General features: G+C 43.2%; 4 protein-coding genes across 4 annotated transcripts in view; 3 read left to right on the forward strand and 1 right to left on the reverse strand.

Annotated features, from left to right (window-relative positions):
• The window catches only part of LOC123518779 (cuticle protein AMP1A-like), an 8,058-nt gene extending 7,894 nt beyond the window's left edge, over positions 1 to 164 (reverse strand). The window contains exon 1 of the mRNA XM_045279782.1: positions 1 to 164. This exon is cut by the window's left edge and continues 383 nt beyond it. The gene's annotated coding sequence lies outside the window, so the exon portion shown is untranslated.
• Positions 1 to 1,093, forward strand: part of LOC123518785 (cuticle protein AM/CP1114-like) — a 1,912-nt gene extending 819 nt beyond the window's left edge. The window contains exons 2-3 of the mRNA XM_045279789.1: positions 171 to 385; positions 754 to 1,093. Of these exons, the coding sequence (XP_045135724.1) occupies positions 171 to 385; positions 754 to 967 (429 nt within the window). The 3' untranslated portion in view covers positions 968 to 1,093. The remainder of the gene's footprint in view (positions 1 to 170; positions 386 to 753) is intronic.
• Positions 1,094 to 11,277: 10,184 nt separating this feature from the next.
• LOC123518777 (cuticle protein AMP1A-like) lies at positions 11,278 to 14,135 on the forward strand. Its single transcript, XM_045279781.1, has 3 exons — positions 11,278 to 11,406; positions 13,034 to 13,302; positions 13,629 to 14,135. The coding sequence occupies exons 1-3, from the start codon at positions 11,398 to 11,400 to the stop codon at positions 13,873 to 13,875; spliced, it is 525 nt and encodes a 174-aa protein (XP_045135716.1). The 5' UTR covers positions 11,278 to 11,397; the 3' UTR covers positions 13,876 to 14,135.
• Positions 14,136 to 15,475: 1,340 nt separating this feature from the next.
• On the forward strand, positions 15,476 to 17,597 carry LOC123518784 (cuticle protein AMP1A-like). The gene is made up of 3 exons (XM_045279788.1): positions 15,476 to 15,621; positions 16,971 to 17,200; positions 17,294 to 17,597. The coding sequence occupies exons 1-3, from the start codon at positions 15,613 to 15,615 to the stop codon at positions 17,496 to 17,498; spliced, it is 444 nt and encodes a 147-aa protein (XP_045135723.1). The 5' UTR covers positions 15,476 to 15,612; the 3' UTR covers positions 17,499 to 17,597.
• Positions 17,598 to 20,000: the final 2,403 nt, after the last annotated feature.

The following is a 20,000-nucleotide window of genomic DNA, read 5'->3' on the forward strand; positions in this document are numbered from 1 at the left end:
AGCAAAATCACGTCTTCGGTTATCGAATAGTATATTGTTGATTGCTCGCTCTTGTTCCTTGTGATATCTTGCAACGGAGTGTTCCGTGAATCCCGTACAGACACAACGTAACGCGGTGCGGTTTTACACTGAAAGGAAACTTTTCTAGAACCACAGGTGTTTCCCCACAGGTGATCATCGCCCTCCTGGCCTCCGTGGCTCTCGCCGCCCCCACATATGACTCTTCCTCCAGCGAGAAGGAGGCGCCCATCCTGAAGTACGACCGCATCCAAGAGGACGACGGCAGGTACAACTATGAGTTCGAGACTGGGAACGGCATCAGCCACTCCCAGTCCGGCTCACCGGGAGACGACACCGGCGCCATCAACAAAGCCGGACATTACTCGTGAGTAAACTGGGGAATATTTTCTTCTGCAAAGCATTGGTGCAGTTTTGTGTATTTACCGTCAAAGAGAAGCTCGTTGCTTGTGACGTAGTTTGCATAATGCTTTATTTATGTTCCAAAGGAAAAACTATTGCGATAAACCGGTTCTTATTCTAAAAATATCTGAAAATTGTGTTATCATTTATTTTGCTCAATGCTGCTGCTGCTGAATGAATAAGACGTATGAGGGTAGACAAAAAAAAAAACACTTCTATCTGACGCATCGTGCCTCACTTTACAATACCGATAATGAGAAAAGAGGCTTGACTTTATCAGCACCAGGTAATTAGAAGAGGCCTTGTGGTTGTGACGCTGGAATGCTCCCACAGGTACACTGCTCCTGACGGCACCGTGGTGGAAATGAAGTTCGTGGCCAACGAGAATGGTTTCCAACCCGAATCTCCTCTGCTCCCCGTGGCCCCCGAGTTCCCTCACCCCATCCCCCAGTTCGTGCTGGACCAGATCGCCTTTGCAGCTGAGCAGGACGCCGCCCGCGCCCGCGGTGAGCTCAGCAGCGAGGAGGGCGCCTACAGTTACAACTAATCTTCCAGCCGCTAATTAGGTGACTCCTGCCGGCGCTGATAATCTTGGAGTGTGTCAGTCATATTTATTTATACGGATGAGTGAGGGATGGTCTGCGTGCTGGGCAAATATAAGCATGAATTTCAAGTCTTTGTCTCATTACCCACCCAAGATATGAGGACTTTGTCAACTCAGGGCCAGATGCCAACGAGAACTCTCAAGACAACGACCAGGCTATAACTTGAGAACGTCACAGCGGGGAAGAAACACACACACACACACACACACACACACACACACACACACACACACACACACACACACACACACATACGCGCGCGCGCACACACATAAGGGTTACCTACATATACAAAAATCCCTCAAAGTTGCCCCTCCTTCTCTCTGCTATACAAGGAAGGCCAAAGAGCCGCTATATCTCCACACGTTAATCCCCGGACCACTTAGAGAGAGAGAGAGAGAGAGAGAGAGAGAGAGAGAGAGAGAGAGAGAGAGAGAGAGAGAGAGAAAGAGAGAAAGATAAATGGACGGCTGTGAACAAAACTCGCACTCAATAAATAAATAAGACAAAATAATAATAGTAGTAATAGAATACTCTCTCTCTCTCTCTCTCTCTCTCTCTCTCTCTCTCTCTCTCTCTCTCTCTCTCTCTCCTTTAGAGGTCCAGGAATTAATACCTGGAGATAAGTTCATACGCTTAGAAGATTAGGAGTTCAAAAGCTTTACTGCCAAAACTTATAAAACTGGATAAATATTTGAGTTATCTTTATATATATTAACCCTCTAAGCAGGATCTCCCTTGCGTATAGTTAGTAGTAAGAGCAATAGTGGTGGTGGTGGTGGTGGTGGTGGTGGTGGTGGTGATGGTGGTGGTGATGATGTTATTACCGTTTTATTCACGCGCTGAACAGTGTCGTGCGGAGAAGGACACACCCGGAGTCGCCGGCTGACAGTCGCCACTAACTGGTCCGCATAAGGTGGAGAGAGATTTTGTGCCGCGATATTGTTTTGGACCAACAACACCCGCGGCCCTGGTGTGGGATCTGTGCGACGCTGTGTCCTGGCTGGGTAAACAAGGCTTTATGGAGCAATGACACACAGCTGCAGTATATTAAAAGAACCACGAGTGACAAGGCAGGGACGAGGCAAGCTGTGGCCGAATAGACGTGCAGGAAGACGCCAGAGACCAGTAAACAGAAGAAAGATGAGAAGCGCCTCGTGAGTATAAATGAATAAATAAGTAATAAATGATAATGCATGAAGTAATAATTCCAGTAGAAATAATCATAATATAAGGTAAGGAAATAAACTCATATATTCATATTATCATAAGTACTGTAGTAGTAATGGTAATAGTATTAGTAGAAGTAATGGAAGTAGTAGTAGTAGTAGTAGTAGTAGTAGTAGTAGTAGTAGTAGTAGTGAAATATTCTTGGCATTGATAATGTCAATAATTGCCAATAATGTTTGTTCTTTCCTACAACGCCTCTCGCGTGACTCAGCCCTCGAACGCTTTCTCCACACCAATTCACTGCATCTCTCTGTCCCGCCATAAAGAAAAAAAGTACAGGTTTAATTTCCGGACAGCGTCGGTGAACCAGCACATACCCGAGCCGAGACCAGCGGCCAAAAGACTGTAGATTTCTGATGTCTAGCACGTTATCACGGTGTTCAAATATCATGGAACAATGACATAAAGTTATGTGTAGCAGGAATATATGAAAAGGTTTTAATTAATGTAAGATAGAGTTTGTTGTGCATTATTAATTATGATCCTTTAAGTAATTGTGTATTGATAAGCATATGTGAAAATATTTTCATTTTGTTGACTTGCATTAGCGTAATAAGAAGAGTTTGTTCCTGTCTCTTCAGTATATAAACCATCCATCATGTTATGGATTGATTTATTCTAAATAGGTGTATATGATATTGCCAACTGCCTTTCCCCCTTTCCGCCCTAAATGTAAATACGCACCATTATGTTATATTCTAAACTTACTGAGATCTTCACTCTGAGTATATTTCCAATGGTGTTCAGTGTATGTAATCCTCTCCGTTCCAAATATCCACCATTATTTTATATCCTGACTTACTGAATTATTATTTCTAAATATATTCTAAATGGCATTATATTGCATTATCTGAGGAAGCTCCCCTGGCCCCGCCCACCGCCCAGTTGGTCGCACTCTCAGCTCCCTCTTAAGGAGACTCGCACTGCAAAATGTGCAGCACAATATTTCAAGCAGAGGACGTCGCCTCGCAGATGCCTCAACCTGTCCGTCTGTGCTGATTCCTGACCCGCCCATCCCTCACTCAGTCCTCGCGTGACCTGACGACACAAGGCTTGCATTTTGTGAGGCTGGAGCGTGCAATCTCTCGCCACGGACTGTACGTTTTGTGTTGAAGCGTTCGTATACTCCTAAGCTTCTTGTTCTCTTCATTTCTCTTTTTTTTTTTTTATTTCGTGTTTACTGAACCGTTTATCAGTTGCCTTTTTTTTCTTAACATATCGTGTTTTCCTTCCTACTTAAACTCTCTCTCTCTCTCTCTCTCTCTCTCTCTCTCTCTCTCTCTCTCTCTCTCTCTCTCTCTCTCTCTCTCTCTCTCTCTCTCTCTCTCTCTCTCTTTGCTTGTTCCTTCATCGTGTTCCATCGTGTACGCGTCACCCAGGCAAGATCTGGCAACACACTACGTGCATCCACCACCACCATCATCTTAAAGCACGCACGACAAACACACGTTAACCGAACCACAGCCATCATGAGCACAGCAGCGAGGGAAGCCACCGGACCACCTACCACCACTACTAACCCTAAACTTAAGACTGACAACTCCATTCCGGGCCAGCCAGGAGAGATCATGTTACTCTATACATGTTACTGCATAGAAAAAAAAAATCTTTAAACTGAAATTCGACCGCGTGATGGGAGAAAGTCTGGTATAGGGAGGGTCTGTGTCTGTTTCTCTGTGTCTGTGTCTGCTCTCCCAGTGGCGTGTGGTGGGTATCAGCTTGGCAGTGCAGTGGCTTCTGAGAATGTAGAGGCCATGTGTTTGCTGCTTAATGACTTCCTCGCCCCAGTACTAAAAATTCCACATCCAGCTGGTATGAGAAAGTCAGAGCACACTACCCGGGGCCAAGCGTGTACCCAGAACGGCAAACCTCGAGGGTGGAGCAAGAGTTAGATAGGGAACGCCAAGATTAGCTTGTCTTCTCCTCCTCCTCCTCCTCCTCCTCTGTCCCCTATTCTCACTTCTGTCTCTTACTTCTCCTCTTTCCTTTATTATTCTTCCTCCTTTTAACTAATTTTCTTCCTCTTCCTTGTCCTCCTCCTCTTTCTCTTCTTCATCGGTATCTGTTAATCAGTTCTCCATTTTCTATTCCTCTTCTTTCTCCTCGTTTTAGTTCTATTACTCGTCCTTTTTCTCTTTGTCCCCATTGTTCTCTTCTTCCTCCTCCATCCTTTTCTCCTCCTCCTGCTTCTTTTCCTCTTCTTCTTCCTTTTCCCACCTTGTTCTATCGTATCATCTTCCTCGAGAAATAATTCAATTTTATTATCTAGCTCAGTAAACATCGAGGAGGGAATTAGCATCTGTTCTTCCTATTGGTTTCTTTGTGTTCCTGTTCCTCACACTCCACATCTACCTCAAACAGAAGTGATAGAAGACGAAGAAGAGTGTGCGGTGAGTGGGACAGAACAGCAGGAAACAAGAGATAGGAGAGATAGAAAGAGATAGAAGGAAATAGAAAAGTGTGTTCATGTTGATATTTCTCCTCACACTTCTCCTCAACCTCAAGCAGAAGTGATAGAAGACGAAGAAAGAGTGTGTGGTGAGTGTATTAAGTGTGGGATAGAACAGCAGGAAACAAGAGATAGAGATAGAAAGAGAAGGAAATAGAATAGTGTGTTCATGTTGATATTTCTTCTCACACTCCAACTCTATCTTCTCCTTGTCTTAATTCCTTCTTCTCATCCTCATCTTTCTCCTCTTCATCCTTTACTATGCTCTCCTGATTCCTTGCTTTGCTGTTTTATCGTGTTACTCTAATTGACTTTTCTAACTAGTTGATAATTAGAAGTAGTTCATAATGAATAAAGATGCAAGGACCTAAAAGTCTGTTGCTGTTTGCTTATCCTATGTAATCCCGTGTAATTCTCCTCTTTCTTTTCCTATTTTTCTTCTTATTCTCCACGTCTTCTCTCTGTCTTATGTTAATACGCTGCAAATCTTGAGTCAGCTCACACACCTCTGCCAGACATCAGCGCGTAGGTTTGCTGGTCATTATAGAGTCTTTGCAATCCAATAATCCACCTCATCCTACTTTTAACAAGGTGTCTCACTATCTGCATTATTCTACCCTGGGCTGAGAAATGACTGTCACATGTACGTACCTATCTTAACAGCTTGGTCGAAAAAAAAAAATAAGAGTGAGGGAGTGAGAGAGAACACTGAATAAAAGATAAAAATATTCGCGATGCCTCCACGCCTTTTTCCAAATATCGCCCGGGTTCAATAAGAAAGAGACTGAGGGAACATGTTCAACTGAGCTAGATTATTCAAAAGCAATCAGGTAAAAATCATGCTATTATTATTAGATCCATAAATATGTCACCGGCACCCTAAGGGAAGACTTAGTCAATGTCTGCTGTACCTTCCTGCCTCCTCCTCCCTCTTCTTCAGACACGTCCTGTTCCTGCATCTTATCTCACTCAGCTCATTAACACCTATCAGTGGGTGTGACGGACTGAGAAAGAGAGAGAGAGAGAGAGAGAGAGAGAGAGAGAGAGGATGGACGACTGTGGTTACGGAGGTTGTGAAGAGTTTGTGAAGACTTTGTGGTGATAGTAGTGGAAGTAAGCGTGGTCGTGGTGATGATGTGGTGGACGGAAAGGCAACATGCTAGACGAGACAGAGAGAGAGAGAGAGAGAGAGAGAGAGAGACGGTAACGAAGACGAACGGCAGCTGTACAATGCCATCACAGGACAAATAAGCGCACTGGACGATGGTATATGTGCCGGACAGGATGAATGATTGCAGCGGTGATGGTGGCGGGACCTGGCGGGGAGTGGAGAGGGACCAGCAGGTAGGAGGGACGGACTGTGGGAGCGAGGAGGGTATAGGGGAGGAGCATGAGTCGTGGCGGTGGAGGAAAACTGCACTGGGAGTAAAGTGGATGGGGGACTATAAGAAAGATGTGGTCGTGATAGGGCGGGAGACTTTCATGTGCAATTTGTAATGTGAAGCAGCCTGCGTGGGATGGAGGAACAGGAAGATGCCTTAGAGATGTGCTGGTGGTGGTGGCGGTGAGGGTGGTGGTGGCAGTGGTGGTGGAGATCTAGTTGGAGGATTACCATTATGATTTATGGTGAAGATGGGAGAAGGAGCAGGAGGAGGAAGGGAGGACAAGTATTGGTAGGTTGTGGGATTAGTTTAGTTGGTAGTGGTGGGAGAGGGGGGAAAGTGAAGGGAAGAGGAGAACGAAGCTGAGAGGTGTGAAAATAGGATATTGTGGACGCCAGGATGAGGTCCCCACACAACCTGTCTTGCCATAATCAGTGATACCCAGCGAGGCCTCAGGTTTAAGTCTGTTCTATTGGTCCACCTGTCTCTGTGCAAGCTTGAGGCAGGAGTTACCGCCTTCCTCTCCTGGTGTGAGGCCAATACTGTGCCTCAACTCTAGTCCAGATTTAATCATATACGGTTTGATTGTTTTCCTAACTCTTAAAATGAAGCCAAATTCAGAAAGAGGTTTTAGATGCAATCCGGCAGTTTCAGGTGCGGTAAAATATAAATAAATTGTTGTTGAATCTACTGATTTTCCTTTAACACCTTCAGTACTGGGACACACTGTTACCTTGAGATTTATGTACGATTAAAACATTTTACTAACATTAGGAAGGGTCTATGGAGGTCAGAAGGTTAATGGCCACAGTCTTCACTATCTTAATCCCAACATGATTTTCTGAAGCTGTATAAAATCACCATATAGTAAGTAAAATGAAAACGGAAATGCGTCATGGTACAGCAGAGGTTAATAAAACAGGATCTAACCAACTGAAAAGCTTAGTTATGGTGACTTTTCGTAATGCTGTGTGACAAAGCAGTATTCCAAAACGTTTATGGCTTTTTATCTAAATTGCTTTTAAAAGGTTGGGGTAGAAGTTACTTGGATTCTCAAACGTGTTTCCATGCTTCTAATAATAGTTGTCCAAGGATTCTGCTACATTGACGGGGAGAACCACCCACGAAAACCCAATTAATCATCTCTGCGGTTTAGAAAATAGTCCTTAAGAAGAAGCGTTTAAGAATACAAGCCTCATTGTTACTGGTGAGTGAAGAGGTGATGATAGTGAACGTGGAGGAGAGAACACTTTACTCACACCAAAACACCATTATTCTCTTTCCACGAGGTGTATGTAACCCTTCCCTCCCCCCCCCCCACACACACACACGCACACACTAACAGCCCTCAGTATTAAAGTAATTCCATAAATAAATAATGGTAAGCAAATTACAAATAAATGTAAAAAAGAATAACGTATTAAGTCAAAATAAAACAAAACAAAAAATAAATAAATAAAACAAAGCGAAAGAGAACACACGAAATGATAACACGAAAATGAATATAAATCATGAACACACAAGAAAAAAGAATAGTAGAAAAAAAAAAATAATGAAGAAAATTATATAATGATAAAATAGAGAGAGAGAGAGAGAGAGAGAGAGAGAGAGAGAGAGAGAGAGAGAGAGAGAGAGAGAGAGAGAGAAATATAATATTGACATACTAATAAGTTATGAACACACACACACACACACACACACACACACACACACACACACACACACACACACACACACACACACGAAGACATAGAATTTAGGCCATTCTAAGCCGAGGTGACCTGGTGTAATCTGTGCTGGCCCGACAGGTGGTGGAGGTGGTGGTGGTGGTGGTCCTGCCTGGCCGAGGTCAAGAGCCCAACACCCAGACGTGGCTCGGCAGGGGCAAGCAAACATAGGACCTCCCTGCCTCGGCCGCCCAGACTTGCACCACCACCACCACCACCACCACCACCGACACGACCATTATCTCTCTCTCTCTCTCTCTCTCTCTCTCTCTCTCTCTCTCTCTCTCTCTCTCTCTCTCTCTCTTACTTGTCAGCCTTTAAATCATATACCTTTGTTTTAAATGTCCTTCCGTGTTCTTGAAAATGTTTTGTTTTAATTTTTATTGTTTTATTTATTACCAAACTCTCTCTCTCTCTCTCTCTCTCTCTCTCTCTCTCTCTCTCTCTCTCTCTCTCTCTCTCTCTCTCTCTCTCTCTCTCTCTCTCTCTTCTTTCTCTTCTATCTCCTTTTCAATTTTTTTCTCTCCCTTGCTAAATTGTACCTCATCTTGCTCTTCTTTTTTTCTTTTTCTCCTCATTGTTTTTTTTCTTTCCTCTTTCTTTCTCTATCTTTTTGGTAGGTCGTCAGAGAGAGAGAGAGAGAGAGAGAGAGAGAGAGCGAGAATGAAATTTGTTATGATTTCTTTCTCCTCTCCATCCTACTCCTCCTCTTCCTCTCTTCTCTCATTTTCCTTTCCTCTTTACATCTTTGCCATTTTTTTTACTTTACCCGTGAAATGATCCTGCTATAAACAATGAATGAATCACGCTTAATGCAACGGTTTGGCAATGAAAAAATGGAATGGTCAGCGGGGAAACAAGAATGCCTAGGAGGAATTTCCGACAAGATTACGTCGACAAATTATTGATGTAATGGCTGGTTAGGAACAGTAAATGGAGTCTCGTGTCTCTCAAAAGGTAACGGAGGAAGAAACAGATTCTTTGCGAGTACCCAGACACAGATAAGCAGGAGCAGCAGCACCATGACCTACCTGAGGGAAGGTTGTGTTACGGTGTTCTACGTTGCTCTCAGTAAGACACAGTGGCCGTAGAAAAACTTGACCAGTAGAAATAGTGAGTCTAAGTTATTTTCTTATTTGCTGGTTACAGCAAGTTACATAGGACACGGAAAATTATGTTACGCCAACGCAAGAAGGAAGATTGTGCTACAGTCTCCCACAGTGTTCATTGGAAGACACAAACACTACAGAACATGTTGTTAGCTAACGGTAGGATTGTTTGAAATTATTATTTTCTTGAAGGGAGTCGTCTTGGCCACACAATCTCGTCCCGTTGGGAAGCATCAAGCCAAACTGACCTCCATTTCCTCCTTTAGGTTTAACATAGTTATCTGTTAATCAGAAGGTGGAAGTATAATCGTATCTCGTTCTTCAGTATATACACGCAGCGTCTCTCCATGTACGAGTGAAGCATTATGTAAACACTCAAAGAATGGCGAAGACTCTTATTACTGTCTCTGCCTGTTTTACAAAAGTACTCCCTCTAAGATTATTGATTTTTGTGCTTCTTTGATGGAATTCATTAGATAAACAGTGATGGAGACATTTCTGATAAAGACCCTAATTTGATATGTGAGGAAACCAGATTCTGGGGATTAGTAAAACGAGTCTTGCCAAATAATCGTACACCAAAAATAACGTGCATTCAAAAGTTTTAGTACGAATTACTTGTTGGGTTTGGTTCCTTTTGATTTTGTTCACCGCGTGGGCTTAACTGGTGTGGATAGAGAAGAATAAAAGAGAGAAACAAGAAGAACAACAATAAGGAGGAGGAGGAGGAAAAAGTGTCCGTCCTGTGGCCACCTTCCTTACATCCCTCCCTCAGTGTCTGCAATCCACGTCTACCACCAACTCGCTAATCAAATGTTTCCTTTCACCAGATCACTTCCTCTCTGAACTGGACCACAATAGAGCAGCTTCTTGAACCCATTTTTCATTTTACTACCACGCCACTTAACCGAGAGCTTGAGGAGCGAAAACATATTTGAGCACCACTTCTCGCCAAACCACTAATCATGACCAGGCAAGTCCTCGGATCAGTCAACACGCGAGGAGGAGGAGGAGGCTGCCATGATATCAGATTTCAGACGAGTCACCTCACTGTTCTACCCCAGCGAGAGAACCTGGGACGAGGACGCTGGGGGAAAACTGGGCCAGGGAGCGGCGGTGTCTGCGAGGGGGTGACAGGAAGAGCATGGATATAGTACGAGTCTGGAGAGGGTCACGCTGCGGGAACTGGGTAGCGTGACGAAAGCGATCAGTGCACGATACCTAGAAAGACGATACCTTGGACATACGAACACTCTCCCTTGCTCAGTGCGGTGCTGAGGTGATGCAGTGAATCAAGGAAGGTGCAAAGGGCAGTAAGGTTAATTTTGAATGAAGCCGCCTTGTCACCGGATATAATGTCTGGTTTCAGGTATTTCCGTTCTAAATTCATGTGTCTATAGCACAATAGCAGGTGAGCTACGTACGTAACGCAGTGGAAAATAATGTACAGAATTTTCTAACGAACATAAATAAAGCCTCAATCTAATTTTAAGCTTCGAATCGTGTAGTTTTATCCCTCTCCCAACAACAACAAAAAGATTTGCCATAAAATTACAACAAGTCTTTACTTACAAAAGTTACAGGCAGACTCAATAAAGCCTTTCTGGTCTATTCAGCAGCTAAAAACTTCCCCGTAACACGCTCCGTCACGTGAAGGTGCGGGACTCAAGGAGTGAATGGGTGAAGGGGGTGATTCAGCGCCTAACGATCACCTCGCCGCTGCCACTCACAAAACTGGACTACTGCACTACTTAACAGCCGAGGAACGTTACTAGGCATTTCCGACTGTCGGTGGAACATTTATGATTTCCTCCCATCTGTTCTTCTCCCCATTCTCCTCCTTCTCCTTCTTCCTCTCTTTCATAAGCTGAGATGACCTGCATTCCGAAGTTTGTGACATCTTCCTGTTGCCTTTTCGCTCTTCATCTATCCTTATTGTTTTTTTCTCTCTTCTTTGTCTTATCTGTATTGCTTCCATTGGCTATATTTCCTTATTACTCTTCTTGTCTGATTCATGTGTCTATCCTCTGTGTTATCAGTATCAGTAGAAAGTATATGATATGTTTTTTAAGCGAAGTTCAACTCTTATTGTCAATATTTCTAACTTTACCACAATAATCATTACTACTACTACTACTACTACTACTGCTACTACTACTACTACTACCACCACCAATGTTTCCATACACCAGCAATAGATTCAGGGTATAGGCATCAATATTAGCACTACCATTAGCGGAGGGAAACAGAGGAAGAAAAGAAAAACCCGATTTCGCAAGCGCATTCGAGGAGGAGGAGGAGGAGGAGGACGAAGGAAGGCGGAGAAAGGAGCCTGTCGAGGGAGGGACTGAAGGCCGGGCACACAGGAGGGCGCACACACAAGGGCGTCAGTCAACACCAAGTGGCCGTCACGACTATATAAGACGGCGGAGGAAGCTTTATCGCCACCAATCCCTCAGCAGGACCTCCAGCACCATGAAGCTCGTAAGTGATAGTGGTGGTGATGGTGGTGGCGGTGGTGGTGGTGGCGGTAGTGGTGGCTGAACAACATTAGCAAGAATGAAGAGATTACGGATTACATTTTGTGCTTTCCATTCATTATTTTCAACTTACCTTAGTGTCTCTAGTGGATGTTAATTTTTAATGGTAATGGTGATGGTGGTGGTTGAATAGAGCAGAAGTAAGGTCTATATTCTTATTAATTAAAGATTTTCCGCATCATCTCGAGTAATTTCAAGCGTCTCTAACGGAAGCTACAGAGGGTTTCCAATGGCACTGATCAAGGTAGATGTGGAGGTTGAGCATTGTAACGAAAAGGAACGACAGTGAGGACAGTATTCTCAAAAGTTTCCGAGATTTGTCTTGATTATTTTCGTCAGTCTCTGGTGGAAGTTACATCGGATTTTCAAAGGCGCATGCTTTCATAGTTCTAGTGACAGCTTAATAAGGATATTGGAGTATTGATTAGGAAAGTATAAGATATCCAATTATTTGTGGCTTTTCAAAATAATTCTAACGGGGGAGAGAAAGACTAAAACCTTTAATCGCTATCTGAATGAGAATAGCAAAGGTGTTTTCGAGGCTGACTGGGTTGCCTCACAATATATAGATAAAAGAAGTAAACTTATCATCTCAGAATGACCGGTGATTAACACTGCATTAACACACATTTAAAGCCATCGTGTCAGTATCAAATTACATTCAGCTCCAGCACCATTGGTTTGACTCCTTCAGAACTGGAACACGGTTTTGTCATTATTTTTTTTCATGTGATTAGAAGATTTTATTTATATTAGGAAGGATCTATGAAGGTTAGAAGATTAATGGCCAGAGTCTTCACTATTCTAGTCCCCACATATCTTTTTGAAGCTGTGTAAAATCACCAAATAGTACGCAGAATAAATATGAAAACGCGTCACGAAGGGGTTAAGAATAATGGTCGTAGGAATATGTATAGAGTAAAATCTATGGATGAAGGTAGACATTTGGAAGTACAAAGGATACAGGCGTGATGCATCTGGGATATAGATGGACGTCCTTTGGAATAGGGATGTGTGTGTTATGGGCGTGTGAAGAGAGTGAGAGGAAAAAGTAGAGAAGAATGGATTGAATGTGAGATGCGTAAAGGAAAGGGAAATATTAAGAATACACAGAATAGTGTAAATACGTGTGGTAATGGTGAATTGGTTAGGGTGATGGTGAATCTGGTCGTGGTTATTGTATATTCCTGTGAACTTAACATTTCTTTGTTTCACGTTAATGGAGAATACTGACTCCTATCAACCTATGTTACTTTGGCACGCTCCCCACTTTATCCACTATACCACCGCCTCCCCGTGTGTGTGTGTGTGTGTGTGTGTGTGTGTGTGTGTGTGTGTGTGTGTGTGTGTGTGTGTGTTAGTGTGTGTGTGTGTGTGTGTATCACCACCCAAGCTCATCTTGAATGTAACTACCTAGAACCTGGGTATCATGGTGAGAGGAGGGAAGGTTTCATGTAGCTTTACTACTACATCAATTATTTCATTGGTTGATCATGAGCTGGCCTTGATTAACTCGGAAAAAGCGTTACACAACCCATTCAGCTACATCAAGTGTCTCTCGCCTTGCCCAGGTCATCATCGCTGCCCTGGCCGCCGCGGCCATCGCTGCCCCACAGTACACCATCCCAGAGCCCAAGTCTACTTACGGATCCCCCGCCGCGTCAACCAGAGACGACTCCTATGAGATGGTGGAGGTGGTGCCCATCCTGAGGGACGACCGCGTCATGGAGGAGGACGGCCGCTATTCCTTGGACGTGGAGACCGGCAACGGCATCACCCTTTCCCAGTCCGGAACCCCTGAAGGCCCTGATGGCTCTGTCATTAAGGCAGGAAGCTACTCGTGAGTATCAGTGCCTGGCTCAGTGCCGTGCCCTCCCACACATCAGTAGTGTATTGTGCTTTACACTGTTGTGTAACTTCTAGTTGTGTGTAGCAAGCATACAGTCCTTCATCATCTAACAATGGAATGTTACGTACAAATAAAGAAGTAGATAATTGGAATAGACTCAATATCAATTTATTATTAACGAATCATTAGGAAGCTTTATGCCTGTGGATGGGAATGATAGGTGAGAGTAAGTAGCATGTTTTACATAGGGACTGCTATGGACGGGCCGAATGGCATCTTGCAGCTTATTTTACTTGCTTATATTTTTAAACCCACAGCTACACCGCCCCTGACGGCACCCTGGTCGAACTGAAGTTCGTGGCTGATGAGAACGGTTTCCAGCCCGAATCCCCCCTGCTTCCCGTGGCTCCAGAGTTCCCGCACCCCATTCCTCAGTTCGTGCTGGACCAGATCGCCTTTGCTGCCGAGGAGGACGCCGCCCGCGCCCGCGCCGAGGCGTCAGAAGTTCAATCCTATTCTAAGCCAGCACCTTCCCCTTCCCTCAAGTATGGCAATCCTCAGTGACGAGGCACCGCACCGGCACACCTGAATCTCGCAACCACCTGATGTAAATGTACAGTATTTATTTTCTTATCTGACAAACTGTATGCATGTTATGTACAAGACTAATAATTATTATGAATGAACGTATGGCATCTTCTATTGTCGTTTTGTTATCGAGTGATCTCCATTCCCCGTTTCCTCCCTCCCTTTACCTTCACAAAACTGCCTTGCTTGCAGAGCATCAAAGGGTATTACCTAAAATTACATTATTGATGCACTTCGAAACCCTGTGCAGTGTAGTGCCCTGTATTGTGCTGTATACTGTGCCAGGCAAATGACTGACTCAGACAAGGCATTACCATTACCTGTGGAAGAGACAGAGGATCAAGACACATATCCTTTAATTTGCAATGAATCTCTTGACATCTCGTTTTGGACCAGCATCTCAGTGGCCATTTTTTTTATTGTTGTTTTAGTTTCAATGACTGGTGCCCCCTTGTATGACAAAAAAAAAAGAAAAAAAAACGTGTTCAATACAAACCGCAGTGTCTTGTAATGAAAGATAACAGACTTTAGGGTCCTCTGTCTATAACCACCAAGCAACTAACCAATCCTTCATTCTATCGATCAACATATCTAACATCCATCTATTTAGTAAACTAGCTATCATTATTAGCTTTATATAAGTCATAAAATAATGTTCCTGCAACTTGTGTACTTAGAAAGTATCTGAACATTTATTTTCTAAGTTAAACAAAAAGGGAATTATAGGATTGTTGCGTCTGAAAACGCTCGTCTGCTTCAACGTTCGCTTCGTAATGAAACGTTAATAGAAGCATGTTATTCTTGGCCACACTGCCTGATTAGGTTACACGTGATACATGCATGTATGTACGAATGTCATTATGATACAACACTACGACAAACCATGGATCAAATCATCTTTCGACAAAGAACAGTAGATGTATACAATAGTTAGCGGTGCATTTTATCTTTATTACTTACAGTCACTAGGCCAGCTCCATCAATCTTTTGATCAAGAAACACAAGCATCCGCCACACACAACCTGGCAAGCTCATACAGTATATTCAGGAAGATTATTGTGGTAATGCTAACCGTCATATTTGTAATCGGTATCGGTAAGTCAACAGGAATGCGAGTTTCCATTGGAGGACAGTTGCTGTCCACACTAAGTAAAGGAAGAGAGATGTGCATGATGTGCCCAGACGCAGGCATGTTTACATGTATGAAGCGATCTGGTACAAACCACGGTCTAGACTCTAGATATACAGGCAGAGGTTGGGACTGACTGGCTCGCTGGGCCCCTGCATCTCAACGACCCGGGTCCCCCATGAGTCATAGACACGTGACCGTGGATGCGCGGATCGAAGACCTATATCTAGACCGTGGTACAAACGTGGCCGGACAACCAACACATTACATTACGTAGTAGAAAGTACGCGTCTTGAAGGTGCCAGATTTTTGTAGTGAATAAACTTTAAAATCATCTTTTCCTCTCTGTTTTGCTAATGAAAAAAGAGTAAAAGCAGAATAAAGCGTGCATTTTCTTCAGGTAGCTTGCCTCTAGAAGGCTCAGATGGAGACACTTAAGAGAAGGTTGATTGCAAGAATAACGAACTGTGACTGACAAGTAAAGAGAGCGCTTGTGCTCACCAAGGGCACTATTCCTTTCACTTGTGTATATATACCCGTGTATTGTTCGACAGACACAACCGAAGTGTCACCTCAGTGCGAAGATGAAGTGTGTGAGTATAGCAGCTCCAAGAGGGAACACAGCTCAGGAAGGGAGACTGTTGTCGAGGCCTCGGAAAACAAATCCCTCACAGCAAAAAGTGTTGGTCTTTCACTGGACCTTGCTTTTTACTGAGAGATGTTTTGCAAGAGTGAACATTGAAGAAAGTTTGCAAGGCTAAGGAGGAAAGGTGTTTCTGGGGCCTTAAAATACAAATATCACACAGCAAAACAGCATTGCTCTTGAATTGAACATTCATCGATTCCGTGTGTTCCTGGCTCCTGTTTCATTATATCTTATAAGCAACATCGCAGGCAAAGAGGAGGGAAACTACTGACGAAGGATAACTTAATGGAAATTCGTGAATAGTGTTAGTATTAGAGGCAGTTAGCAGGCTTCGTGATGAAGTTAATATTATTGATTTCATATTCCAGCAAGACTTTCCAGAGCCATTGTATTTTTTACGTGACAATAAAAGTGTACACCGCGGCACGTGACAGGTTCTGACTACATCTCATTGTGACTGGTGCTTACCACTGTAAAAAACAAGTTTTGTGGGATTTCGTGGTTGCAGCAATCTTATGTCTTATGTATAGGTTCTGTGAGAGTATATCATCATCAAAATATATTCTCTTTTATTTAGGTGATTGATTGATGCACCTTATATGGAGATCCAGATGATGAGACATTACGGATAGCTCGATTAGCACACACTCATAGTTGGCTCGGGCAGAGGTTGCCCTGGTTTGAGATCGTGGCTGCTGGTGCAGGATTCTTGTTCACCTTCCTTCTTTTAACGTTATTTTGGTCTTATTCAAATACACTACAACTGTGTTAAATTGTTGTTAACGTACCCTTGCATTACAGGCTGTTATCAGACAACAGCTGGGTGTGGCCACCTCACACAAGGCATTACTGGCTAGGCCTGCTACTGTCACTCAACATGCAGTGTTCATCACGAAATTCAGTTTAAAATCATTAGTTTTTTTTTATATATTAATTTGATGATGATAAGTAGGAAGAGGAAGGAGAGAAGGAAAATTTTGTATCATATCATCTGATCAGTGACTCTAAATCTCCGTCGCGTGTCACCGTAAGGCGTCTCGTGTCGCCAAGAAGTCAGCGGTGCCACCGTGGGGCAGGTGGTGAGAGCAAACCCCGTTATTGTCACGTTAGTAGTGAAGGTGCTTAACATTACGCCGTGACGAGTGTAGGATGCTCAAATGGTTTTTCATTCATATATTTAGAAATTTCCGTAGAATTTAGTCGTTCTTAATATATTTCGTTCCATATATTTTTTTGGAACAAGAACATATTTCAGCGGCAGAACATGTAGTAAGCAATTAACTTTTGGTTCCGCAGGTAATCCTTGCCGTCGTGCTTGCCGTGGCTGTGGCTGCCCCAGCCCCCGAGACGCCCTCCTACGGCTACACTCCTCCCCCTGAGCCAGTCAAGATCCTTAAGGACGATCGCACTCAAGGCTACGACGGCAGGTACACCGTAGCAGTGGAGGCCGAAAACGGCATCGTGCTGTCTGAGTCTGGAAGCCCCGATGGACCCGAGGGAGCCATCGTGGCATCCGGCCAGTTCTCGTGAGTCACTCCTCTATCCTCGATATGATTTGGTTTATGGGATTACAAGTGCATTTTTTGTTGTTTTGTTGCTAATTGCCGCTTCTGCCACAGCTACACCGCCCCTGACGGCACCCCTGTTGTCGTCAAGTTCGTCGCCGATGAGAACGGCTTCCAGCCCGAGTCTGACCTTCTGCCTGTGGCCCCAGAGTTCCCCCACCCCATCCCCCAGTTCGTGCTGGACCAGATCGCCAAGGCTGCCCAGGAGGACGCCGCCCAGACTCAGTACGGAACCACAACTCCAGCTTACGGCCGCTAAAAGATCCCGCCATGAATCACATTCCGCACCGCACGACAGCCCCGTAATTTAATTTATTCAGCATAGTAAATTATTTGATAATAAATCCTTCATCTGCAATTATGTATTTTACTTACCCATCCCATTCACATCCTATTCCACCGTGAAGTCATCCCGTGGCGAGGAAGTGAACATATAATACGTAAAATTGCCATACAACCTCAGACAAGCGAAGACAAAAGTATATTTCCTCTCTCTCGTAAAATATTTACTAACCTTAAGTCATCTCAAACAATTAACAGTATATCATTGAAATCAGAAGTTGAAACATGCAAATGTAACTTTCTGCTATAAAGAGTGAGCGAAGCGGTGAATTACTACTAGTTGGCATCACAATAGGCGGTCAGTGCTTACTTTCCTCTTGTCCTATCTTCACTTTACAGTAACCAATTATCCAATCATCTGTCTCACTGTACTGCCTTGGTGCCTAACAGCCAATCAGTCCAAGAACAATTTAAGGGATCAGAGCAGTAAACAGATTAGAAAGAAACTTCAACGTAATCACGACTCACGGTTCCTTGTTCGTTCACGATGCTTCGGTAAGGCCTCAGTCAACCGCGCCACCGCCCTGAGGCGAGATGCTCTTCCCTCACTGTCCATCATTCTGTTTAAGCTTCCTTGCTATTCACCATCACTAGCCATTCAACACCACTTCCAGCAGTGTGGGCAGTGTCCTGAATGCTGAAATATTGCGCACTAAGTGAGTACTGAATATTTGTTTTTCCAAAGAAGTGTTGAGAGAAGTTGTAAATGAGTAGACGGAATTTAAGGCCGTATTCTCAAACGACTTGCTCTCTCACCACAAAATTTTTCCAAGACCACAAAAATGACTAGTTGCGTTTTGTAGACAGTTTTCCTTTTCAGTACACTAGAAATCTTTTCAATTTACCACCAGAATCACAAAAAATACCTTTAAAAACACTAGTACCTTGAACTGGAGCCTTTAGAAAACAGTGATAGTGAGAGAGCAAAGGGTTTCAGAATACGGATCTAAGCAAGGATGTGATGAATACAGAGTCATTAATTTTCATGTGGAGAAAAGGTTAAGGATGATGATGAATGGCTGAAGTTAACTGAGTGTTTAGAAGGTGCCCTGTGTATAGATGAGTTGTGTTTTTTTTCTTAGTTTCCATATGTTCATTTTCATTAGTCACTTGAGAGAGAGAGAGAGAGAGAGAGAGAGAGAGAGAGAGAGAATTTCCATCTATACCAGTAATGAAAATTATATATCCCACCACTGCTTTCAATAATCAACCCCTGCACTTAGGTTCAGTGACCACAAACAGGCTGCTGGACAGGGTTAGGTATTCCCACGCAGCACGCCTTCACATTACTGGCAACACTAGGCAAATACACAAGTCCTCCTGAAGAGAAGGCTTCGTTTTCCTTACAGCCTCTTGGTCTGCCCTGCTCTCACCTTCACTATCGCTTTAACATGTAAGCTATTTGTAGGTGTTCCTGCGTCTTACTTTGAGGTTTGATAGACTGTATTAGAAGTGAGCGGGGTCGTCAAAGTGTGTTTTCATGATTCAAGCGACAGTTTAACAAGAATTAGAAAGTAATATAAGGAAAAACTAACGAGAACTTTTTATTAACTATAAAATATTGTACTAATAAAGTGGAAGTCACTGTGGGTTAATGTTTCAATGATGCAAGAAGTACTTCAACATGGATTAGTTACTCATATTAAAGAAATTGCGTGAGAACTGAACTAATTATTTGTGTATCCTTTAACAGTAATACTTATGAGATGAAATTAATGGAATTTTCAGCTGTGTTCGTAATTAAAGCAATAGTTTAAAATAATTCCATGATGATAACAAAGCGTGACTTTATTACTAATCATCTGCGTAGCCTTTGAAATCAGTGCTGATCATACGCCAAAGTATTTAAGAAGATATTTTTCTTTTTTTCCTTATGCTTCAAGCTGCGTAAACAGAAGCGGGACTGCATTCTCAAACACTTCTGCAGCTTACCTCGGTTTTTCCAAGGTTCTAATGGATGCTATTTTGAATCTCCGGGGTTTTTTTTACATAAATTTAGTGATAGTTCAACAAGAATTGTGTATCACCAGTAGGAAAAACATCCTTAAGAAGACCACAAGTGATTTGTGTGTTCTGTCCCTCCCCCATCCTCCTTCATGCTTTACATTATCATAATCAATGATTGTACGATAGCAAGAAACTGCATTATTCATCTCTCTCTCTCTCTCTCTCTCTCTCTCTCTCTCTCTCTCTCTCTCTCTCTCATGCAGATATGCAATAAAACAAGATAAAGCAAATAATGAACTAATATAAAACAACTCCTTATTAGGTTAGATGGCTCAGACTGGGTCGGGTCAGGATACTCTACACTAGACTGCTCTGTCACATCAAAAGTATATTCAAGTGACTTAAGATACTTGATTCCATTTTGAACATATAATTTAAGATTTTTTCTAATGGACTTCCAAAGTAATGTACA

This window comes from Portunus trituberculatus, chromosome 44, assembly GCF_017591435.1.
Source record: "Portunus trituberculatus isolate SZX2019 chromosome 44, ASM1759143v1, whole genome shotgun sequence".
NCBI lineage: Eukaryota > Metazoa > Arthropoda > Malacostraca > Decapoda > Portunidae > Portunus > Portunus trituberculatus.